The following is a 26,732-nucleotide window of genomic DNA, read 5'->3' as shown; positions in this document are numbered from 1 at the left end:
AACAGTACAGGGAGTTTCCAAACACTATCCTCTCTCACCAGGGCCACTCCAACATCCACTACCCTACCTTGTACCTCTTTTATTACCCCATCCATGTACAGATTGAACAACCATGGAGACATGACACATCCCTGTTTCAACCCAACTTGCAAAGAGAAAAATTCACTTAGTTCACCATCCACACGCACTGCAGCCTTCGCACCATCGTACATACTCTTCACAGCATTCAACAACTTCCCATCTATTCCATATATTCTTAACACTTTCCACAATCCTTGTCTATCCACCCTGTCATATGCTTTCTCCAAATCCATGAACACCGCATACAACTTCTTTCCCTTCTCTAGAAGCTTTTCCACTAAAGATCTGAGAATGAATATCTGATCTACACAACCTCTTCCCTTCCTAAAGCCTCCCTGTTCTTCTCCAACTAATTTCTCTGTTCTTTCTCTAACTCTGTCAATAAGTATCCTACCATACACTTTTCCTATTATACTAAGAAGACAAATGCCCCTATGATTACCACACACTTCTTTTTCCCCTTTTCCTTTGTACAAGGGAATAATTATACCTGACTTCCAATCCTCCGGGACTCTACCTTCCTCCCAGGCCAATCTGCACATCTTCCACATCCATTCTACTACTATCTCTCCCCCATGCTTCAGCATTTCACCACACACTCCATCAATTCCTGGGGCTTTCCCTGATTTAACTTTCTTCATTGCTTCCACAACTTCTATCCTACTGATTTCTTCCTGTCTTCTCACCTCCCTCCTTCTTCCAGCCATTCCCCAGCCACTTATACTCACATTACTTCCATCCTCCACGTTCAACAATTCCTTAAAGTGTTCTCTCCATCTGCTCACTTTTTCTCCCTTCTCCACTAGTAATCTACCATTTTTATCTTTCACTCCCCTGCTAACTTCACTTCCACCCTGTCTTACTCTTTTCACCTCTTTCCAGAACATTTTCTTACAGTCCCTCCACTTTACACTCAAATTCCTTCCAAATTTCTCATCCACTCTCTTCTTACTCTCTCTTACTAATCTTTTCACCTCTCTCTTTCTTTCTACATATAACTCTCTCTTCCACCTCTCAACTTCTTCCACGCCCCTATTTCTCATCCATTCATTGTATGCTTTCTTCTTTTGTGCCACAGCCCGTTTCACCTCTTCAGTCCACCATGCTGTTCCTTGCACCCCCCTCCGTCTTCTCTTCCTTCCACACACCACATCACATGCTGCACATATTTCTTCTGTAAATATTCTACACACACCTTCCACGTCCCCCATCTGCTCCAACTCATATTTGCCCAATCGTTCCTCCACTTCTCTCTTATACTCCGCCTTTTTCTCATCCTCTTGTAACCTTTTCACTCTCCTAGCAACTACTCCTTCCTCTCGTCTTTCCCTTCTTCTATTCCTCCATCTTACTTGAACTTTAACTCTGGCCACCACCAAGTAGTGGTCAGAAAGTCCACTCCCCCAACCTCTATAAACTCTTGCATCCAAAATACATCTTCGCATCCTTTCATCCACACACACATAATCAATCATTGCCTTCCTTTCACTCAATTCACCACCCACCCTTCTCACCACTCGCCATGTATACCTGTGGATCATTTTATGCCTGAAGAGGGTATTGGCTATCACCAACCCCCTCCCAGCACAAATGTCCACTAACGCACTCCCATTCTCATCTATCTCAGCAGGCACACCCCACTTACCAACTATTCCATCCACCTTCACATTCCCAACTTTACCATTCATATCACCAATCAAAAACACTCTATCATTCCTTCCAAACTTTTCCATGCACACTTCTACATATGTCCAGAACTCTTCTCTCACTCTTCTAGCACGATCTTGCGTTGGCGCATAGACACACACAATCGCCCACATTTTTTAAAAACTAAAGTGTCCGATGTTTGGACAGTGTGTCTTGAGATAGATGCTCTGAACCATTCTCATGTTTAAAGGGCAAATACATGGATGTCTGAAGTTTGGAAGAGCTGTCCAAAGTTAAGAAATTTGTTCTTAACTTCAGACACTTGGGGGGGGGGGGAAAGTTTAGCATGGGTAATTTTTTTAATTATATGGATTCAGTAGGTACTGTCCCTGGCTACCACATGACACCAACAGGGATAAAATTGCACCATGTTACACAGAATTATTCATTAAAACACATAAAAAAGGTCTGAAGTTAGGGTGTTTTATGGTACCAGGAAACGTGACACTTGCACAGGTGAAGAGTGCTGTGAAACGGCTGAAAAATGGGAAAGCAGCTGGGATTAATGAGGTGTATGCAGAGATGCCTAAATGTAGTGGAGAGAGTGGAATGAAGTGCTTGTTGGAGATATGTAACAAGGCATGGATGAGTGAAACTGCGCCAGTAGAGTGGAAAAAGGCTGTGATTGTACCCCTGAATGAAAATAAAGGTGAGCAAAGTGAGTGCAAGAATTATGGTTGCATAAGTTTATTGATTTGGTGGGGAAGGTATTTGGAAGAATTATTATAGAAAAAGGAAGAGAGATATCAGAAGTCCTAGTGAGTGATGAACAGGGTGGCTTTAGGAATGGCAGAGGATGTGTAGATCAAATATTTGCAGTGAGACAGGTAGCAGAGAAGGCTTGTGAGAAGACCATAAGGTGTTTATGGCATTCATGGATCTGGAAAAAGCACATGACAAAGTGGATAGAGAAGGACTGCGGAAAGTTTTGCGCATGTACAGTGTAGATGGTAAGCTGCTAGGTGCTGTCAAGAGTTTTTATGATGGTAGTGAAGCATATGTAAGGGTTAGTGGGAATCTAAGTGAATGGTTCATGATCGGTGTGGGTGTGCGACAAGGTTGTGTGATGTCCCCATGGTTGTTCAATATATATATATATATATATATATATATATATATATATATATATATATATATATATGGATGGGATGATGAGAGAAGTAAAAACACGAGTAATGGAGAGGAGGATGGCGCTGGTAATGAATGGTGATGGATGGAATATCTCAGATTTGTTGTATGCTTATGATGCAGTACTACTTGCAAGTACCAGGCAAGAACTTGGTAGACTAGTGCAGAGTTTTGCTGATGTCTATGAGTGTCGTGCCTTGAGAGTAAATGTAGAAAAGAGTAAAGTGATGGTTATTGAGAGAGAAGGTGACTCCAAGTGCGATGTCACATTGAATGGAAAGAGACTGGAATTGGTGAGAGTTCAAATACCTGGGTACAGTGATAGAAAAAAGAAGAAAATGTGCAAAAGAAGTTGAAAGTAGAGTGACACAAGGAAGAAGAGTATTTGGTGCAATGAAGGTCTTGATAAGAAACAGAGGCATGAGTGTCGCAGCTGCATGAGGCTTACATGAAAGAGTGTTAGTGCCAACTTTAAAATATGGATATGAGACTATGGTGTGGCATGAAAATTAAAAGTTAAGAGTAAGAGCAGTGGACATGGGAGTGCTGAGGAATGTATGTAGAGTACAGAGGGTGGATAGGATATGAAATAATGTGATTTGTGAAAGATGTGGAGTGAGGAAGTCAGTGGACACCAGAATCGGAGAGCGTGTACTGAGATGGCATGGTCATGTGGAGAGAATGGATAATAATAGAGTGGTGAAAAAGGTATATCTGAGCAAATTTGAAGAAGGGAGGAGGTGAGGTAAGCCAAGAAGGTGGAGAGATATGGTGGATGTGTGTGTGAGGAAGAGAGGTTTGGAAGTTGGTGAGGCTAGGGAACTGACAAGAGATCGAGCTGGCTGGATGAATGTTGTGAGGAGAAGTGCATGATCAGGGATTTGTCACCCTTTTTCGTGGCAGTGTCCAGATTGACTCTTATCAGATATGTTTATGTGAAGCTGCAGAACATGGTGAATGTTTTTGCCGTATCAGATAGATCGGTGATATGAATGGTAAAGTAGGGAATGTGAAGGTGGATGGAATAGTTGGAGAGTGGGGCGTGCCTGCTGAGATAAATGAGGGGGTGGGTGGTGATAGCCAATACCCTTTTCAGTTACAAAATGATCCACAGGTATACATGGCGAGTGATGAGAAGGGTGGGTGGTGAACTGAATGAAAGGAAGGCAGTGATTGATTATGTGTGTGTGGATGAAAGGATGTGAAAATGTGTAATGGATCCAAGAGCTTATAGAGGTTGGGGGAGTGGACTTTCTGACCACTACTTGGTGGTGGCCAGAATCAAGATCCAATTAAGATGGAGAAATAGAAGAAGGGAAGGATGGGAAGAAGGAATATTTGTAAGGAGAGTGGAAAGGTTACAAGAGGATGAGAAAAAGGCAGAGTATAAGAGAGAAGTGGAGGAACGATTGGGCAAATATGAATTGGAGCAGATGGGGGACGTGGAAGGTCTGTTCAGGATATTCACAGAAGAATTATGTGCAGCATGTGATGTGGTGTGTGGGATGAAGAGAAGACGGAGGGGTGTGCTAGGAACAGCGTGGTGGAATGAAGAGGTGCAACAGGCTGTAGCACAAAAGAAGAAAGCATACAATGAATGGATGAGAAATAGGGGCGTGGAAGAAGTTGAGAGGCAGAAGAGAGAGTTATATGTAGAAAGAAAGAGAGAGGTGAAAAGATTAGTAAGAGAGAGTAAGAAGAGAGCAGATGAGGAATTTGGAAGGAACTTGAGTGTACAGTAAAATGGAGGGACTGTAAGAAAATGTTCTGGAAAGAGGTGAAAAGAGTAAGACAGGGTGGAAGTGAAGTTAGCAAGGGAGTAAAAGATAAAAATGGTAGATTACTAGTGGAGAAGGGAGAAAAAGTGAGCAGATGGAGAGAACACTTTAAGGAATTGTTGAACATAGATGATGGGAGTAATGCGAGTATAAGTGGCTGGGGAATGGCTGGGAGAAGGAGGGAGGTGAGAAGACAGGAAGAAATCAGTAGGATAGAAGTTGTGGAAGCAAAGCAGAATGTTAAATTGGGGAAAACCCCAGGAATTGATGGAGTGTGTGGTGAAATGCTGAAGCATGGGGGAGAGGTAATAGTAGAATGGATGTGGAAAATGTGCAGATTGGCCTGGGAGGAAGGTAGAGTCCCGGAGGATTGGTAGTCAGGTATAATTATTCCCTTGTACAAAGGAAAAGGGGAAAAAGAAGTGTATGGTAATTCATTCATTCATTCATTGCCAGACACCATGTATCCCAACTGGGGTGGCCAAGGGCTTAGAGTTAATTGTTTTACAGGGAGGGGCACTAATCCTCCACCAACCCCACACACGTAACATATATTTGTGGGAATTGCTGTAAAATATATATTGGTACAATTAAATAAATTACTAAATTAGTAACCTGCCCACCACCCGCAGTGACTGAGGTACAGCAGGTCATTGTCCAGGAAAAACAGCCTATATATACCAAGGCATTGGCAAAGATCACGTGATTACTGTATCATCAATCTCTCTCTCTCTCTCTCTCTCTCTCTCTCTCTCTCTCTCTCTGACAGAGGAGGGAGGGAATGGAGAATAAGAGAGAGAGGAGGGAAGAAATGGAGAATAAAAGAGAAAAGAGGGACGAAGTTTATGCCTTATCTCCTCACTAAAAGGGAAATCACAGGGGCATTTGTCTTTTTAGTATAATAGGAAAAGTGTATAGTAGGATACTTATTGACAGAGTTAGGGAAAGAACAGAGGAATTAGTTGGAGAAGAACAGGGAGGCTTTAGGAAGGGAAGAGGTTGTGTAGATCAGATATTCATTCTTATATCTTTAGTGGAAAAGTTTCTAGAGACGGGAAAGAAGTTGTATGCGCTTTCATGGATTTGGAGAAAGCATATGACAGGGTGGATAGACAAGGATTGTGGAAAGTATTAAGGATATATAGAGTAGATGGGAAGTTGTTGAATGCTGTGAAGAGTATGTATGATGGTGCTAAGGCTGCAGTGCGTGTGGATGGTGAACTGAGTGAATTTTTCTCTGTGAAAGTTGGGTTGAAACTGGGATGTGTCATGTCTCCATGATTGTTCAATCTGTACGTGGATGGGGTAATAAAAGAGGTACAAGGTAGGGAAGTGGATGTTGGAGTGGCCCTGGTGAGAAAGGGTAGTGTTTGGAAACTTCCTGTACTGTTGTTTGCAGATGATACTGTGTTGTTGAGTGAAGACGAAGGAGAGCTACAAGGCTTTGTGGATGAGTTTGGGAGAGTGTGTAAGAAACGTAATCTAAAGGTGAATGTAGGGAAGAGTAAAGTGATGGTCTTTGAGAGAGGTGAAGTCAGTGAATGTACAGTGAGGTTGGATGGTGAGGAATTGGAAAATGTGAGTACGTTTAATTACTTGGGTAGTGTGATGAGTAAGGATGGAGGTTTGGAGGGTGAAGTGCTTGAAAGGGTACAGCAGGGAAGAAGGGTTGCTGGTTCCTTGAAAGCAGTGATAAGAAGCAAGGAAGTGAAAAAGTTACTACATGACAGTATTGTGATACCAACTCTAATGTATGGAAGTGAAGCTTGGACATTGTTGGAAGGACACAAGTCAAGAGTGAGAGCAGTGGAAATGAGTTATTTAAGAGGAGCCTATGGAGTCACATGGAGAGACAGGCTGACAAATGAGGATATAAAGGAGCTTTGTGGTGTGGATGTGGATGTGATAGGAAGTGTTAGGAGGAATACACTGAGGTGGTTTGGCCATGTGGAGAGGATGATAGGTGAAAGACTGACGAAGAGAGTGTATGTGAGTGAGGTGGAGGGGGGAATAGGGAGGGGGAGGCCGAGGATGAGATGGAGGGATGGGGGGGAGAGGTATATGAGAGAGGGGGGTGTGTGTTGGGAGCAGGGCAGTGAAATGGCAGGGGACAGGGCAATGTGGAGGCAATTTGTTTGTGGCCACCCTGAACAGGATTGAGGCGTCTGGCAATAGATAGATAGATAGAGCCAGGATTCTGTGGGCTTGAAAGATAAGTGAATGGAAGCTTGGCCAATTGGACTGGGCAAGTTTGGGCTGTCTGGACATTGCTATTCCTTGCCCTGCCCTAGGGTGAGAAAAGAGGTCCGGATGATGATATATATATATATATATATATATATATATATATATATGTGGAAGGACACAAGTCAAGAGTGAGAGCAGTGGAAATGAGTTATTTAACCCCTACACCGCGGGCATGTTTACCGATGTTCTGCGTGTGCCGCGGGGTTATTCGGGCTCCGACAGACTCTCAAAAAATATTTTGCTAAAAATCAGTTATTAGTCCTAGAATATTAAAATTACATATGCTTATGCCACATACCTTCAGCTTTCTCCTGGAATGTTTGTTGAGCCTTCGTCAGTTACCGTAGGACTTGTGGAGACCTCTGAAGTTGGGTAACGAATTCTCCACTTTACACTTCCCGACAACCCGTAATATGATTACCACAGCCAGATATTAACACTATAAACACTACTCTATGATTTTCAAGTAGTTTGGGATCCATACTCCAAAAAAAAAAACACTGTGAAAGCAATGAAAATTATGAGCGCGTCTGACCGCCGCACTTGCGCTAGTTCGCTCTTGATACTCTGTCATTTATTATTCATAAAACCCCTCACACTTTATATTTCTGTTACTATATAACACTTATATATATCTACAGTCTTTATCCATAAGTTTCCTTCAGTAGTATTAGTTTATTGTCACTGTAGGGATTCAATTTCTTTCAGTAAAATACGTAGCATTCACTTTCTTGTCCTGTATACTAGCATTGAGAGTGAATGTCACTTTCATCTTCACTCTCATAACTCATAGTATTCAGACATGCTAGAGTGAAACTTTCACTTTCATTACTCCTAGGGTATATACTCGTATTCTTATAATACTATTCATTTACATTTCTATTTACGTTCTCTATTTTATTTACGTTATTTACATTTCTATTTTATTTACACTGTGTTATGCACTGTCACTTGAAGTAACTTATAAAACTATTTTCCATTGTTCACGTATATTTACATTCATTACTTTCACTTGCTGTTTACACATTATTTACACATTATTTACAATTCCACTTGCACTGTTTTACTCAATAGAAAGATCGTAGTCACTCTTTTATCAATTGTCAGCCCTTTACCTCTTTCCACACGAGGTTTAGTAGGGGGTAAAGGTCACAGGGCCCTTTGCATGGGGGTGAAAAAGGCCCTGAAGTCAGCAAGAGGAACAGACGTACCTCTTCTTCGGAAGATGAGAGAGAACTGATAAGGGAGGGCCAGCCTGGGTAGAGGCCTACTTAGGGGATATTCAGTACTACCAACGTAGCTCTTGAAACAGCTATGTATTTCACTGAAATGATTGGCAGGAAATCTAGACAATACATTATAAATTAGGTACTTCCAGGTGAATGTAAATATCACTTAGGCTTCTCCCTTCGCTCCTTATATGTATATTTATTACGAAAATAGATTATACGGCATATTTCAAGGGGAAAAAAACAGCGAAAATTAGCGAACGAGTGCACGTGAGGTGTTGTCAGGTGATAATTAGCCAATTCCAGGTGTATGGCACTCTCACTTACCTTATTTCTTTCTTGTATATATTATTTGGAATAAGAATAGGGCATAGGGCTTATTTCAATGGATGAAATCAGTGAAAAATTCCAGGGAAGAATTACTTAGCGTAGCACGGCCGGGCAAGCATGAGGATAGGGTAATGGAGGGGGGGTAGGGAGGGGAGTCAAGAACGGGGAGAAATGGCTAAATTGTCAACAATGGATGGGAGTACAGATGAGATTAGGAGTGCTGACTAGTGTTGGACATTGGCAGTACTGATAGATGATACAAGCCCCCACTTGGAAGCCCGGGTGAATTCAAAATAACACAGAATCACAAAAGCGACGCCCCGCGGTATGATCCCTTGCTCCCAAGCGTCACGAAAGTGACGCCCCGCGGTTAAGGGGTTAAGAGGAGCCTGTAGAGTCATATGGAGAGACAGGCTGACAAATGAGGATATAAAGGAGCATTGTGGTGTGGATGTGGATGTGATAGGAAGCGTTAGGAGGAATACACTGTGGTGGTTTGGCCATGTGGAGAGGATGGAGGGTGAGAAATTGATGAGGAGGTGTATGTGAGTGAGGTGGAGGGAGGGAGAGGGAGGGGGAGGCCGAGGATGAGATGGAGGTATGGAGTGGAGAGATATATGAGAGAGGGGGGTGTGAGTTGGGAGCAGGGCAGTGAAATGGCGGGGGACAGGGCGACATGGAGGCGGTTTGTTTGTGGCCACCCCGTATGGGAACTCTCCTTCCGTGCCAAGGAATCATTGTATGCAGCAGGTGTTAATAGTTTGTTGCTGCATGGTAGTGGTCCTTGAGCAGTAATGAAAGAGGATATTTGTGGGCTCAAGTGTGCAGAAACAACATTGATTAAATGGGTGTGTAGTGCAACCTTGAGTATGAGGCTTGGGGGGAGCAGGTTTACAACAGAATTATTTAGAGAAAGGATGGAACTGGAGTGTATTGTTGTTGTGATGAGGAGGGGCAGATTGAGATGGTTTGTGCATGACAAATGCATGTGGAATTGGAGAAGTGTGAGTTTCGGGGATAGGGTTGCAAGAGGCGCACTGAAAAAGACCTGGGATGAGGTCATAGAGTGTGACTTCAAGGATAAGGGACTGAATAGAGAGGCTGCTAGAGATCGAGCAGAGTATAGAGCAGCCATTTGGTTAGCAACACCAATGCGTTCAAGCATGTTGGAACCTTTTTGAATTATTCTGTATGATTGATACGAGCTGAATTAACCACTGCTTCTTCAATCAGACTGAAGCGAGCCAATCAAGAACTAACAGAGCTAAAAAGAGAAGTGGACAAGGAAGCAAAGGAGCAGAAGAAGGAAGCGGAAAAGAGAGAGACGGAACTGGCAAAGGAAGCAGCAGAAGTGGAGAAGAAGAATGAGGAGAATAAAGGTGAGAAAATAAATGAGGAGACTGCATGTAAAAAGAATGAGAAGGTAAATAAAGTTAAGAAAAAATAATGAGGAAAAAAAACTTATGAAAAAGAACCACCGCCACCACCATCAAAAAGTTGAGAGAGGAAAAAAGAATGAGGAGAATAATGATAAGAAGCATGAGGAAAATAAAGGTAAGAATGTGAGCAGGCAGAGAATGATATTGGTGGAGTGTGAGTACAGTTATTATTGAATGGGATTAGAAATACAGAAATACCTGTAGATCTCATTTCATCTTGAAGAAGGAAGAAAGAGTTAAGAGGCAGTGCAAACGCAAAGTGAGGAGAACGAAGGTGAGGGAATGAGGAACGAAAACAAAGGAAGAGTGGTGTATTGTGATTGGAGGATTTGCAAGTGAGTTGAGCCATAAATTCCTGGGGGTCTTTCTTTGTATTTTAAAGAAAATGAGATTGATACTGTCTCTTCTGTATCACAGGTGTAATGATTTCTTTTCCCACTGCTTTCAAATGATTTTATTCAGCTTGTGAGAGACATGATTGTACAGAAAGAATGAGAAAGTATCCATTAGCACCTGCAATACGATGGATACTTCTTGCACACTCCTGCCTCATTATTTGTAGTTTTACTTGTGCGGTCTTCAGTTCTCCATGGGGTGTGTCATCAATAACTTTCCTCCGTTTCAGATGGGAGTCAGCTATACTGACTCTGCCAGTGATTTTAACCCTTCAGCCTTAGCTATGTTTTGACTGTCCATTCTTGCGGGTGAAATTTCACAAAATCTCCTGTTTTCAAAGCCTCATATTTCATGTCATAGTAGACCTAGAATGTTCAATAAACAACCAGAAGACACCAATCCTTCCTCTTCCTACTACAAATAATTCCTGGAGGCTGAGCACTGGTGTTGAGGGATGAAGAGGTGATGAGTAGGGATAACTTTTAGTGGTGTGCACTGGCCGTGTCCCAGGGCGTGCTTGAGTCCTTGCGTCATGCCCCACACTCCTTCAGTCACCAATTGTATACTTCGCACTCAGTCATGTTGAGCATGGTATTGACTGCAATTAATTAGTGTTTGGTAGTGTGGAAACAGTAGCAGTGGGGAGTGTGGAGACAAGTCCAGAGAGAATCTGTAACTGTAAAGTTAGAACAATAAGATATTGTCTAAACTTCCTGTTATCTGGCATAATTGAGCCAAAGGGCTGCCAGATACTGTCAAACTGCTGGATTATGCAAAAGTCCCCCTTAGGGGCCTCTAACCCCCCAACCATATAACACTGATCCTTTGTCTAACCCCTACAAAATGCTTTAAAACGTCAAAAAATGGCTAAAAGACATTCATAATTATAAGATACAGTAATGTACTGTTAAGTACGCTGTAATTTTATGAACAGAAGCAATTTCATGTCGATGATGGGGATAATATCGGAGTTCCCCCAGCCTGGAGACCATCTTCTTGCACACACAGGCATTGTAAAACCCTTACCAAACACATGTCTTGCATTATACAACACTAAGGTAGGATTACTTATGTCCATTACAGTAATAATGGTTTGTAAGCAACTTGGAGTGCAGTGTAGGCTCATTTGTATATTGTCACCATAGCGGCAGAGGAATACAGTGGAGAGTGAGAGAACATCCACCTACCTGCTGCCAGCCAATGAAAAATCTGCATTAGAATTCTCATTTTCCTGCCTTAGCCAGTCAGTACTCTTCTGCTTCCTACTACTGCATCTCCCCTCCCTACACACCACCAGCACTATATGAGCTGCGAGGCCCTCCAGCTATCAAGCCTCCCTCTCTCAGTACTCCACCACTTTCATATTACAGAACAGTATAACCCCATTCTTTTTGTGTGTTACTTTACTTTCTTTTTTTGCAATTTTGTTGTTTGATGACAACAACTGTCTCATGCTGGATAATAATGTGCTTTTAGCAGGAAGAAAGGATCTTCATGCCAGATAATGTCAAAGATTTTATGCTTACTGCCGGATACCATTTTAATTAACCCACCCCGTCCCGACCACTTTCTCACCAATGGTACTCCCCAATCCCGACCATTTTTGGACCCAAATTTTTTTTGCTAAAACTTTCGCTTTTGGTCAGAAACAATGGTCAGTCACAAAGAAATTGTTCCCCGGGGTCCATAATTGCCCTAAACAGGTATGCCTTGGTCACACCTGGCACCGTGTTCTCTGTAGGTGGTCTGAGCCTCTAACGTTTTCTATGGTATTATAAGTCTGGGAAACCAATGAAAGTAAGTAGATATGTATTTATTACAAACATAAAAACATGTGATAAAAGAGTAAATTGGATTTTATACAAAAATAGAGCTGAAATAAGCATTGTACCATCGTGCGAAACGAGCAAAATCGGGCAGACTGGTCACGATGAATCGCTAACATTCGAAAATCATGAGACATATCATTTTTTTTACTTACATAATACTTCTACAATAACATTATACCATTTTACATTTTATTGAACTGTTTTTACGTATTCACAGGCCTTTCGATAACATTTAGCGTAATGTTAGCGCTTATTTACATAGTGAGTGAACTCGCTGTGACTGTTGTTTCAACTCGTATTGTGTTTTTTCTACTTACATAATACTTTCCTAATAACATTATACACTTTTCAACTTTATAGAACTGTTTTGAGATAATTTCAGGCCTTGCGTAAATATTTAGCGTAATAATAGCGCATAATAACACACACGGTGAAGTCGCGATGACTACTATTTCAACTTACAACCTATTTTTGTACTTATATAATAATTCTCCACTAACATTGCACATGTTTACACTTGATATAATTGATATCACATAATTTCAGACCTTACGATTCAACTGAGCGTCATATTAGCGCGTACTTACACAGTGAGTGTTATCGCGATATCATTTGTTTCATCTTACACTAGTATTCAACTTATAAATTACCTTACTACTAACATTACAACAAATTCCACCTTATATAATTCCTGTCACATACTTACTGACCAGAATGTTCTACTGAGCGTAATATTTTCGCAGATTTACACAGTGGGTGTACTCGTGACATCAATTATTACAACTTACACTGTTTTTCAACGTACACATTTTATTCATGCTAACATTACACCCGTTTCCACTTTATATTCTTGCTATCACATATTTACTGACCAGAGTGTTATACTGAGCATCATATTTTTGCAGATTTACACAGTGGGTGTAGTTTTGATATCACTTCTTTCAACTTACACTAATTCTCAACTTATACATTACTTTCCTGAAAACATTACACCCGTTTCAACTTTATATATGACTTAGCACCTACTGACTGGCCTTACCATTATAATGAGTGTCATATTGCCATCCCACACAGTTTCAGTAGTGTAGGAAATTATGGTACTCTTTGAAACAAGGCTGAAGGCACAATGCAACATTGCACTCGACACACTCGTACCTTGTGTCTTTTCTCTGAGTGGATGGTCTGACTGTCGAGTGCTTACATACATGGCAGCGGCGCTGGGGTTTATGACGGTTTGGGTCGGAAGGGATTGTGCTAGGATAGTGGCGTCCTGCAAGACGTAGGGGAGTCTGGGCAGCCATGGGGGTGCGTGTGCGGTGTGTGGGTCTGTCCTGGGCATGCTTGGCGATTATTTCACGTGCCAGCTCCCTCACAAACCCCTTAAAGGTCTCGGATACTCCGGTGGTCATGGCGTGCAGGTAGTGGGCGTTCAGGACCGTGATGTCGAGCAAGTGGAAAAAGAGTTTCTTGTACCACTTCATCGTGGTCCTGGCACAGTCAGCACTTGAAATCATTGAGTCTGACTGATCCACTTGCCTCATGTTCAGATTATAGTCCAGTACAGACTCGGATTTCCATACATTGCGCCTCCTCTCGCTACGGTGATCCACGGAGTCTGTGCGGTGCATCAGGGGGCTGTGAACAGTTGATAGGAGGCAAACTTCCCTGTTGTGGTTCCACAGGGTGGCAAGGATGTTATTGGCCTGGAAGAAAACCACCTTGTTCTTGTCAAGTTTCCTCCCTATCTTGACCATATGGCGACGGTTTCTCTTGACTGTACCACAGACTCCGGTGTCCTGTTGGTGGAGGAACCTAGCGAGAAGAGGGCTAGTGTACCAGTTGTCCAGGTACAACACATGACCACAATGAAGGTACTCCTCTATCATTGTCTTCACCACGGCCCCAGAGAGTCCTATACTCCGATCTTCTGTTATATCTGTCTGTGTGCCCGTGTACAAGACTATGTCTTGCACATAACCAGTCTTACAGTCACACATAACAAAGATCTTGAACCCGAAACGGTGTCTCTTGCTGGGTATGTACTGCCTAAAGGAAATATTGCCTCTCCACAACACAAGACTCTCGTCTATGACGAGGTCTCTGTAGGGATGAAATGAGGAGCGGAACATTTCCCGTAAATGATCAAATACCAGCCTAATTCTCCTCATTTTATCATGTTATTTGCATTGGCTGGATCTTCTGCATCAAAAAAGTGGAGGCGGCCGAGAATATACTGAAATCTGTTATGACTCATCACCTTTCCAAAGAAAGGTGTGAGGATCATTGGGTCAGTTGTCCAGTAGGCAGGAATTTGGTTTTTCCTTACCACACCCATTAAGAGAACCAGGGCAAAAAATAAGAACATCTTTGAAATTGTAACGGGATAGTCATATTGTTGGGAATGCCTGCTCGTGGTTCCCAAACATTCACTTTCACGGCGCTGTGTTCGTGAAAATATATTAGTCTGTTCAACTATGCGCCCCACAAACACCTCCCCAAAGAACAAGTGGAAAAAATCCACCCTAGACGAACCCGCATGCACACCTGGAGCCGTGCAACCAGACCGCCACTCCTCAGTGAAAGGGTGAATGATGGGAGTAAAATTACTCCCATCTTCCCAGTTCCACGAGACACCACCGTCTCCAGCCACGTCCCCATCGTCCCCTTCATCAGGGTGGGGAGGTGAGGGTGGTGGGGGAGGTTGGGGAGATGGAGAGCGGCGCCTCTCATCACTCGCACTTCTCTTCCCTGTCCCTTTTCCTTTACCCTTTCCCTTCTCTTTCCTTCCTTTCCCCACATCCTGGGGCTGTGGGGAGGAAGTTTGGGAATATTGTGGGGCGAAAGACATGCTGGGGAGTGGCTCCACCTCCTCTCCCTTAGGCCTATGTGCACCACGTGCTTGTGCTGCCTCCCTCACACCACTTGCCCCTTCACCCCGCACTCCCGCCACACCACTTTCCCTTTCACCCCGCACTGCCGCCACACCACTTTCCCTTTCACCCAGCACTCCCACCACACCACTTTCCACTTCCCCAGACAAAAGACTTTCACCATACCTTATATGTCTTCTCGCCCCACCTTCTGATCCTCGGGGTGATATTTTTTCTTTTCCCAACCACAAGGCGATATCACGTCCTAAGCCGCCGTCATCCTCATCGTCCTCATCCTCGTCCTCATCAGATTCGGGATGGAGAGATAGCCGTGCACGTGGTTGGGGAGCAGGCTGGCCTTCCCTTGCCTTACAGTATGTCACATACCGCTTTTTCCGGGGCGAAGGGACCTCTTCATCACTGCTTGTTATTTCTTCCTCTGGCTGGACGTAATCGCGATCCACCACATCATCGTCAAGTGGAGAATCACTATCTCCAGTGAAGGCTTCCAGGGCGGATGCAATTTCGTCGTCTGAGAGACCTTTCCGCACCATGTCTGACCTGGACTGCTAGCAGGTGAGTGACCGAGACAAGGGCGAGCGCGGGTCACGCGGGGTCTAGGACGCTGCCCGCCTGGCGGCAGGTAGGGGAGGCTTGGGTACATGGGCGAATCGAAAATCTTGCGCGAATTTTGAAAATTGTGGAAATTATGAACCTTGCAATTGCAGGACGTTGAAGTACGTCAACGGGATTGGCAGTGACATAACGTGAGGACGTGGAAGTACATCGACGGGATGCCGCGGGTTAAGTCATTGGCTGACAACTGTCTCATGCTGGATAATAATGTGCTTTTAGCAGGAAGAAAGGGTCTTCGTGCCGGATAATGTCAAAGATTTTATGCTTACTGCCGGATACCATTTTAATTAAGTCATTGGCTGCGCTGGATAATGCAGCACCAGATAATCGTGAGTTTACTGTATCTCTTTCTGTCCCAATTCCCTCCTGGACTACAATTCCTCCCTGGACTGCAGAGAATAAATGCTCCTTACACTAAGGTTCCACCACACAAAGACAACTTTCTGCTTTAATATTAACATGTTTGTACAAAATATTAATACTGTTTCAACAAATGAGTTACACAAAGCAATTACGTTACTTCAACACATATAACACATTATTTAACACATGGAGTTTTAACTCAAAACAAACAAATCCTACTTGTACAGGATGAAGGCGTTCAGCATCGTCATGTCTATGAGATGCAGAAAAACTTTCCTGTACCACCTAGCATTCTTCCTGAGGCAGTCAATCTCTCCAATCATCATGTCGGACTTCTCCACCAGCCACATGTTGATATTGTAGTCTAAGACAGCGTCAGGTTTCCTCACAGGTTCGCCTGTCCTATGGTTGACCTTCCGACTGTCTGTCATTTCCCCCTTGTGTACGGTGGTGAGCATGTGCACGATCCTCTTGTCATGCCACCATATTGCCAGCATCTTCTCAGACTTGCGTAGGTGCACGTCTCCTCGCTGCGAGGTTCCTGCCTCTGGGAATTTAGGGAAGTGGGCACGATTACTCTTGACAGTGCCGCAGGAGCCAGTGCCGTGCTCTGAAAGGTATTTGGCAAGTTTCGATGCTGTATAATAGTTGTCTGTTTACAGTACATGATTCCCACCAAAATACCTTTCAAGGAGCACTTTCACTACACAGCCTGAGAAGCCAAGGGGGTGTGTTTTATCAAGATTGACAGTGCTGGCTGAATAAATGACAAAGTCAAGGATGTACCCCGTCTTACAGTTGCACAGTACAAAGAACTTGATTCCAAAGCGATGGCGTTTGCTTGGAATGTACTGCACAAACCTAAGACGTCCTCTGAACAAAACGAAGGATTCGTCAATGACAACCTTCTGAAAGGGGTGGAAGAATGTCATAAACTTATCCTTCATTCTGCTCAGAATCTCCCGGATCTTCCAGAGTGGGTCGGTTTGGGAAGGTACATCGTTGTCGGCAAAGTGCAGGTTTCCCATGATGTTCCAGAAGCGATCTCTGGCCATGTACTTATTGAAGGTGGGTGAGGGTAGTAAGGGGTCCATGGACCAGTATTCTTCCAACTCATGCTTCTTTAAGTGTGGCATGAGAAGCATGGGGGTGAAGAACACATACAGCTCCTGCACTCCCAGCATGGACCACTGTTGTATCTTGGCTGCACCTGTACCACTTGCAGCACGTTGTGATTCATACCTGTTGGTCTCATCACATATGTGCTGCATGACTTCGTCATCGAGGAAGGCCAAAAGGAAGTCCACACACTCAGCATCCTCGTCAAGAGTGAAGGCAGGCTGTATTCCTGAGGAACTCTCATCAAAATGGAGATGTTCAGGGACAAAATCGGACCCTTCCTTCCACACGAAGGCATCCAGGATTCCCTGTTGTGGTGGTGTAGGGTGGGTGAGGGTGGAGGGTGGCTGTGAGGCAGATTTATCTGGTTCAAGGTCACTCGCACTGACCCTGGGTTGCCGCAGCCCTTACTCTACTGGCAACTCTTCTTTTACGGGTCAGGGATTTACCTCTTCCTCTACGGCCTGCCTTCAATGTTGATGCTGGTGGTGACTCCGACAACGAAGACTCCGGAGAAAATTCAGCAGAAGAAGAGGAAGAAATGAGTGAAGTGGGGCTTGGGGAATGGGGAGGTGATTCACCTCGGGACTTATGGCGGGCTGGGTCACGCGGGGCCATTGTTCTGGGGCTAACCCGCCGCCTTTTCATTCCCTTCCCAAATTCCTTCCCTTGCTGCACTAATGGCTCCTTTCCCTTGGAGCTAGGGATAACTTGGGACATTGAAGCACTCGTACTAGTAGTTTCTGGTACGATTTCCTCACTCGGTTCATCACGCGAATCCCCCGAAGGGTCATAGTCACTATCCATCATTATCATTGATAATTCGGCTAGTTCACGTTCCACTGCAGAGTCACTTAGTCCTTTCCTGCTTCCCCCACGAGTTTTTCTGGATGTAGAGGTCACGGGGCCCTTTGCAATGGGCGCAGAAGCAGCAGAAATGGCGGGGAGCGAGTGCGACATGCTTTGACCACAGAGGAGGACAAGGAACTAAATGGCACAGCTTATCTGAGAAGGCAAGAGTTGACAGTGACAATGGGGCTGACAGCTGCTAACTTACATGCTAAGAAATTATTGGTAGAAAATCTCGGCAATACATAAAGAAATAGGTAGTTCCAGGTGAATGTAAATGTCACTTAGGCTTCTCCCTTCCTTTCTGATATATATTTTTATTACAGAAATAGAATACAAGGCATAATTCAAAGGGGAAATTACTGTGGGAATTTAAAGAATGAATGCATGTGAGGTGTTGTCAGGTGATAATTAGCCAATTCCTGGTGTATACCACTATCACTTACCTTTTTTTTTTTTTGGTATATATTATTTTGTATAAGTATAGGGCATAGGGCTTATTTCAATGGATGAAATCTGTGGAAAAATCCGGGGAAGATTTGCTTAGGGCAGCACGGCAGGGCAGGCGATAGGAAAGGGTAAAGGAGGTGAGGTAGGGAGGGGTGAGAGGGTACTGGAGGGGAGGTAGGGAGGGGAGTCAAGAACGGGGGAAAATGGCTAAATTGTCAACAGTGGATGGGAGAACAGATGAGATTAGGAGTGCGGACTATTGGTGGACAGTAGCAGTACATGCTAAAAAATGATTAGTAGGAAATCTCGAAAATACAGAAAAAAGTGGGTAGTTCCAGGTGAATGTAAATGTCACTTTGGCTTCTCCCTTCCTTTCTTACATAAATATTTTTTACGAGAATAGATTATACGGCATATTTCAAAGGGGAAATTTCCGTGGGAAATTAGTGAATGAGTGCATGCGAGGTGTTGTCAGGTGATAATTAGCCAAATCAAGGTGTATAGCACTATCACTTACCTTATTTCTTTTTGGTATATATTCTTTTGTATAAGAATAGGGCATAGGGCTTATTTCAGTGGATGAAATCAGTGGATAATTCTGGGGGAAATTTGCTTTAGCGCAGCGCGGCCAGGGAGGTAAGAGGACAGGGTAATGGAGGGGAGGTAGGGAGGGGAGTCAGGAACGGGGAAAAATGGCTAAATTGTCAACAATGGATTGGAGTACAGATGAGATTTGGAATGCTGACTAGTGTTGGACATTGGCAATAATGATAGATGATACAAGCCACCACTTGTAAGCCCGGGATAATTCAAAATAACACAGAATCACAAAAGTGACACCCCCCATTGCGCCCGAGCGTCACGAAAGTGACGCCCCGCGGTTAAGGGGTTAAGCACCTGTCTAGATGCCGAATTTTGAACTTTCATGTGGTAACTTTGGAATTTCAGTGTGACCAGTAGTATTCGCATAAATCTAAAAAAACTGTAAAAACTCATGAGTCATTGCTATCAGAGTGAAGGGAGGGACTGAGGGAGTGAAGGAGAAGCCAGGAGGGTATGGAGGAGGGACGGGAGGGGGGAGAAGCGAGGCTGTGGGCATGATTTTCACCCTTCTGTCATGAGGCGGATGGATGCTTTTACCATACATTTATTCATGGCTTGTGGTCTGTTAGATGTGTGGAGGCCATTCGGAAACAAAACTCCCGGTGACCAGGCGACTTTGGATGTTTGGTAGAGAGGCTTATGGCTGCTGTCACCGAACATGTACTCGTGGCTTGTGGTCTGTGTTCGATGTGTGGTGGCAGTAGAGAAAGATGTATCCCGGTGGCCACATGAATTTGGACATTTGGTTGGGATGCGTACAAATGTTTTGACACTGCTTGTGGGGGGCAGTCATATTGCTTGGATGCTGGATGTTTATGTGGAGTGATCAGACTAGTGCGTGACATTCAGCACAGGGCAGATGGACATTTTATCTCTGGTTGTGGGTTACGGCCTATTTCCTGCTCAAGGCTCGAGCCCAGCGGCCATGATACCGAATGTTTGAACATGTCAGCTGGCCGATTGAACTTCTTTGGGACTTTTATGTCCGTATAATAGCAAGTAAATGCGGATAATGGTTTAATAGAGCTAAAGTTCAGTATCCAGATAATGAACAGGTTTGAATACTGCACATGTGGATAAATGAGGGATTACTATACACTGGAAAACAATGCCCTTCCCTAAAACGATTCATGAAATTGTGTGGTACCAGATAGGGGAACTTTTTAATTTATTAGTGATTTGTCTTGCCACTTGGTTTTATCTCAGGAGAGAGCTGTCAAGCGGAAGAGGTTGGATACAATCTAGGAACTCCTTCAGTACAGTGGTATCTTCTCTGCTTTATTCCATCTGTGATGAGACTATGGTATTCAACTTTGGGAAAATTTCTGGTAGTAACAGCATTAACTACTTCCATATGATGATTTATTTTCATTTCATATTGGTTACCTGCAGATGATTTATTAATTTAGGAAGAACTTTATAGTGAAAGGGTGTTAGTAGTAGTAGTAGTAGTTCCCTAGGCAGTCTGGCCGAACAGCCCTGAGTCCCTTAGGAAGGCCATGGCCAAGACTGGGCTTTCCCACAGAGCTCTCAAAGAGTATATGTTGTGTTGTTGGCGTAGGTGACTGTGTGCAATGCAGTCTTCCATAATGTGCTTAATAGTATGGGGTGCTGTGTTGCATCCTGGACAGGCATCAGCAATGGAGTCATCCAGCCTCTTCTGGTAGCTTAAGAGGGCTGGATGGTGCCCACATCTCAGCCTGGCCAGGTGGACCCTGTCCTCACGAGGAAGACAGGATTCAGAAGGGTGGATGTCAGGAGGCTGTACATGCAGCTGTGTGTTGTCTTTAAGTGACTGAATGGAGCGGCGAGTGATCTGAGTGTGGATATGCTTCTGGAAGCTGGTCTGAGGTGGGCGAGGGGGGAGAGATGACAGTATTTGTGTATGGTATCGTGTGCTGGGTGTTGTTTTGATGTTCCTTGGTGTGGGTGGATGTGCTGCCATGTACTGTAGTGGATGTTGTGGGTTTGTGGAGGCTGCAGCAAGAAACTGGGTGCTTCTCATGTCTAGGTGATCCTTGACTTTGAGGACTTTGGTTTCTTGATGTAGGTGATCTGTGGGTGTAGTAGCTGTGCAACCTGTGATTATTTTTAGGGCCTTGTTCCGCATGGTCTGTAGAGTGTTGTAGCATGTTTTGGTGAGGTTAGAAGCCCAGGCAGGGCTTGCATAATTCATCACTGAGCATATGTATTGTTTGTATACTGTGTTGGTGGTTTCTTTGTTGTGTCCGAGTGTTGTATGGGCAAGTGACTTCAAAGCATTGCGTCTTGGTGTTATTTTATTTTTAATGTTTGTGATGTGTTGTTTAAATGACATTGATGTATTGTATTTTACACCAAGGATTTTGTGTGTGTGTGTGTGTGTGTGGTAGGGGGGTGTTGTTTATGGTGAGGTGTGGGATATGACTGTGTTCTGCTGTCCAGTTTGTGAGAAGAGTCACTGTAGATTTGGCTGGGGCTATTTTGAGCCTGTTTGTGGTGAACCATTCGTGTAGTGTGTTGAGGTAAGGTTGAATGATGTGTGCAGCTGTGTTTGCGTTTTGGTGCGTACATATAAGTGTTATATCATCTGCATAGGAAGCTATGTGTATCTGTGGTGTGTGGGGTGTGGGTATGTTGTGCTTGTATAGGTTAAAGAGTGTTGTTAATTCATATAGTGTCTAACCCTTTTACTGTGTAAGGTCATTACTAAGCTATATAGGGTCTTTGGCTGTAGCAGTTCAGCAGTGGCAACATCCAGTTCCATATTGCCCCTTTTGGTCTTAGAAGGGCATGGAACATAGGGGCAAGAATATATAAAAATGTGTGTGTGTGTGTGTGTGTCTGTATTTACCTATTTGGATTTACCTATTTGTAGTATACAGGAATTGAGCAATGCTCGTGTTGTCCTGTCTCCATATCCACATTTATCAAGTCTACCTTTACACACATGAATGTTTTTCTCATGCACCATCTCTTTGTCTAAGTCGTTCTAAATATTTAAGTATTTACCTAATATACCTAATTGTGATATACACAGAATGTACTATGCTCGTGGGTTTCCGTCGTTGTTTCTCAATAAGTCGAATTTAGCTTTAAACTCGTTTAAGTTTTTAGACTGGATGATCTCTTTGTCCAGGCTATTCCATAAGTCTATACTTCTGTAAGGAAAGCTATATTTCTTGATATCCTTCAAGCAGCTTCACTTTTTCAATTTCATTCCGTGTCCTCTTGTTGCTCTCTTATCCCATACAAACAGATCTTCTTTGTCAATTTTATCTACTCCCACCATGGTCCTGAACACTGCAATCATGTCTCCCCTCTTTCTCCTTTCCTCTAAGGAAGCCAAATCCAGTTTTTCCAGCCTCTGTCTGTATGACAGGTCTGTCAGACTGGGGACCATCTTGGTTGCTGTTCTTTGTATTCTCTCAATCTTGTTTATATCTTTCTTTTTGTGTGGGGACCACACTACCGCTGCATATTCTAACCTGGGGCGGATCATGGCCACTATCAATTTTTTCATCATCTCCTCATCCATATAATGAAATGCTACTCTTATGTTAGTCAAGAGTTTATAAGTCTCTCCAACTATCTTGTTAATGTGCTTTTCTGGTGACAAACTATCTTGGACCAGCACTCCCAAATCTTTCTCTTCTCTCCTTTTTGTGATTAATTCATTACCCAACAAATAATTCAGTGATGGCCTCCTGGTACTTTTACCCATTTCCAATATTTTACATTTCTTTACATTAATTTTCATTTCCCATGTCCGGCTCCAATTGTGTATCCTATGCAAATCCTCCTGCAGTATTTTACAATCCTCCTCAACCTCTACCTTCCTCAAGATCTTTACATCATCAGCAAACAGACTTTCATAACTGTTCACTCCATCTACCATATCATTTACGTAAATCAGGAACATTACTGGCGCCAACACTGAGCCTTGAGGGACTCCACTTGTTACTTCCCTCCATCCAGACATCCTATCCTTTATTAGTCCTCATTTGTCTGTCTCTCAAAAAGTCTCTCATCCATTCCAGAAGTTTCCCCTTTAGTTCTCCTATATATTCTAGTTTCCACATTAGTCTCTTATGAGGTACCTTGTCAAAGGCCTTCTCTAAGTCTAAGTACACACAATCCACCCAACCATCTCTCTCCTGTACCACGTCAATCGCTATTGAGTAAAAGCTCATCAAGTTAGAAACACATGACCTTCCACTTCTGAATCCAAACTGACATTCAGCCAAAATATTCATCTCTTCCAGATATTTTATCCATCTGTCTTTCAGGATTCTCTCACACAATTTTGCGACCATGCTGGTTAGAGACACTGGTCTATAATTCAGGGGTTCTTCCCTGTCCTCCCTTGTAAATTGGTACCACATTTGCCCTCTTCCATTCTTGTGGCACTTTCCCCCTCTTCCAGTGAGCATACGATTAAACTGTGAATTTTATCCGCCAGTTGTTCTCTGCATTCCTTCAGTACCCATCAGGTCCTGGGGCTTTCCTTACATCTTGAGTTTCCAGTAATTTATACACTTCCTGTACCTCCACTTTTATATCTTTCATCACCGAAACATTTCTAATCACTCCCTCCCCTTCCACAAGCTCCTTTTCTTTAGTGAAAACTGACTGGAAACGTTTATTCATTATTTCTGCTTGCATTGCCGCATCCTTAAAGGCCTCTCCTTCTACTTTCAGTTTGGTGATTCCTTCCTTTTGTTTCAGTTTGCCATTAACAAATCTATAAAACAGTTTGGGTTCATCCTTGCATTTGTCTGTTATATCTTTTTCAAAACTCCTTTCTTCTTCTCTACGTATTCTTGTGTATTCATTTCTTGTTCTTTTATATTCTTCCTTTGTTCTGTTGTTACCTCTCTTTCTCCAATTGTTCCACGCCTTATCTCTCTCTTTTTTTGCTGTCATACACCTTCTATTAAACCACTCCTTTTTCCTGTTTCCTTTCCCTCTTACTCTTGGTACAAAGTTTTCCACTCCCAAATTATAGAGGTCTAGAAAGATATCCCACTTCCTCTGTATCTCTCGTGTTTCTCTGAATTTTCTCCAATCCGCATTTTCAAAAAAGTTTCTCAAGCCTGTAAAATTTGCTTTCCCAAAGTTGTATCTTTCCTGTCTATGAAGCTCGTCTCTTGACTCGACGTTCCCTATTAACATCTGGAACTCAATGACCACATGATCACTTTTTCCTAAAGGACAGAGATATTTCAATGATTCTATTACATCGGGTTCTTTGGTGAACAGTAAATCTAACCTTGCTGGTGTGTCCTCACCTCGAAACCGTGTCTCTTCTTTGACCCATTGCGTCATCACATTATTCATTATTATATTTAATAACATAGTGCCCCACGAATCCTCGCCGCCTCCCGAGTACCATTCCTCCCAGTTCACCTCTTTACAGTTAAAGTCACCCACCAAAATTATATTATTGCTTTTCTCAATTATTTTTTGCAAATAGCTAGCCATATCTGACAACATCTCATGGTATTCGTCATCCTTCCATTATCTCGTCTTTGGGGGAACATACACTACCGCCAGATCTCTCTTAACATTCTCTCCAGTTTCTAATTTCATGTATATCACTTCAGCCCTGCCTTTTCCCATTTCCACAGTATCTACATTTATGTTGTTCTTCACTGCTATCATCACTCCTCCTCCCTTATTTTCTTTTCTGTCTTTTCTCCACAGTTTGTATTTACCATCTCCCAAATGAACATCAATATCTTCTCTTAATTTGGTCTCTACAAAGCACATGACATCAGGTTCATGTTCTCTCAAGAAATCGTTAATTTCGATCCATGTCGATATGAAACCATCAACATTAGTATATATCACCTTCAAATTATTTTTGACATTTTTAATACCCTCTTCTCTCCTACTCTCTGTCCGTACGACTTCCTCAACTTCTGGTCTTTCACAGCCATCCCCCTTAGTTTCCTTCACTTCTATTTCCTTAAATACCATTTCCTTACTTTCATATCCAATACTCTCCAAAAAAAAAGTATTGCATTCTTCCTCTGTCCTCTTGTCATTTTTTTCCTTTACTTCTTCCTTTAATGATTTTAAACTTCTCTTTCTTCTTCATTCAGATCTTTTCTTATTATAATATTTTCCATCCCCGCCTCTTTGCTTAATTTCCAGGTCACTTTAAGTATCTCATTTATTACACTTTCTGATGTAAACTTCACTCTCATTGGTCTTGTTTCCACTTTCTTATAAGGCCCTATCCTCCTTTCTTCCTCAATTTCTTTTACCCACTTGTCTCCTTCGGGGTCAATCTTGCCTAATATTCCTCTCACCAGGTTCGTGTCTTTCTCGAGTCTTACGAACCTAAACTTTTCTTCCTCTGCCCTGTTTCCAAATACTACCACACATCTGTTCCTTTCTACAGTTTCTCTCACTATTTTCTCTTGTTTTTTTTTCAGTATTTTCACTTCATTTTCTTCCATTTTTTTCTTGTTCATTTCCCTTTCTTCTTGGATGATCTCTCTTAAGGTGACCACTTCTTTCTGTTCTTCTTCTACGTGTGCCCACTTTGCCTTATGCTCTTCTAATACACTACTAACCTTCTCCGTTTTATTAGTACTCTCTTCTAGTTTCCTCTTCAATTCAACATTTTCACGCTTCAAATTCCTAATCTCTTTATTCGCTGTTTCATTGGATTGGATCAGACTCTGTATGGTAGTATCCGTATTTTCAGACACATCCTTTATCACTAGATTCTCTACTTTCTTTTCAAGTTCACTAATCCTCATAATTAATATTTTAACCAGGTCCTTGACATTGGTATTTGTATCAAATCCTTGAAATTCGAGTCCCTCATTGTTTACGTTTTCGGCCATGTTTGATGTTGGTTAAATACCAAAACTGCTGTTACTGAGAAAAAACTACGAACATTCATGTATACTCTAGCCAATAAATCATTACATTTTTGGTAGTCTATTAAGTTTCATTATCTTAAATTTAAAACAAGACCTTAGGAGACAGGACAGACAAAATTCCTGAAACTACTTAAGGTTAGCAGCGATGGCTTGGACGTCTGCTCTCTCCGGCTGTTTCTCCATGTGTATTTACCTATTTGTAGTATACAGGAATTGAGCAATGCTCGTGTTGTCCTGTCTCCATATCCACATTTATCAAGTCTACCTTTACACACATGAATGTTTTTCTCGTGCACCACCTCTTTGTCTAAGTCGTTCCAAATATTTAAGAATATACCTAATTGTGATATACACGGAATGTACTATGCTCGTGGGTTTCCGTCACTGTTTCTCAATAAGTCGAATTTAACTTTAAACTCGTTTATGTTTTTAGACTGGACGATCTCTTTGTCCAGGCTATTCCATAAGTCTATACTTCTGTAAGGAAAGCTATATTTCTTGATATCCTTCAAGCAGCTTGACTTTTTCAATTTCATTCCATGTCCTCTTGTTGCTCTCTTATCTCATACAAACAGATCTTCTTTGTCAATTTTATCTACTCCCACCATGGTCCTGAACACCGCAATCATGTCTCCCCTCTTTCTCCTTTCCTCTAACGAAGGCAAATCCAGTTTTTCCAGCCTCTCTCTGTATGACAGGTCTGTCAGACTGGGGACCATCTTGGTTGCTGTTCTTTGTATTCTCTCAATCTTGTTTATATCTTTCTTTTTGTGTGGGGACCACACTACCGCTGCATATTC

General features: G+C 42.8%; 1 protein-coding gene across 1 annotated transcript in view; it reads left to right on the top strand.

Annotated features, from left to right (window-relative positions):
• Positions 1–26,732, top strand: part of LOC145401925 (uncharacterized) — a 443,277-nt gene that overhangs the window by 160,505 nt on the left and 256,040 nt on the right. Inside the window, exon 12 of the mRNA XM_080274030.1 lies at positions 9,734–9,879. Within this exon, the coding sequence (XP_080130156.1) occupies positions 9,734–9,879 (146 nt within the window). The remainder of the gene's footprint in view (positions 1–9,733; positions 9,880–26,732) is intronic.

This window comes from Coenobita brevimanus, chromosome 57, assembly GCF_032717465.1.
Source record: "Coenobita brevimanus isolate Jiangsu-jjx chromosome 57, ASM3271746v2, whole genome shotgun sequence".
In the NCBI taxonomy this organism is placed as follows: domain Eukaryota; kingdom Metazoa; phylum Arthropoda; class Malacostraca; order Decapoda; family Coenobitidae; genus Coenobita; species Coenobita brevimanus.
This window is presented reverse-complemented; position numbering and strand designations above follow the sequence as displayed.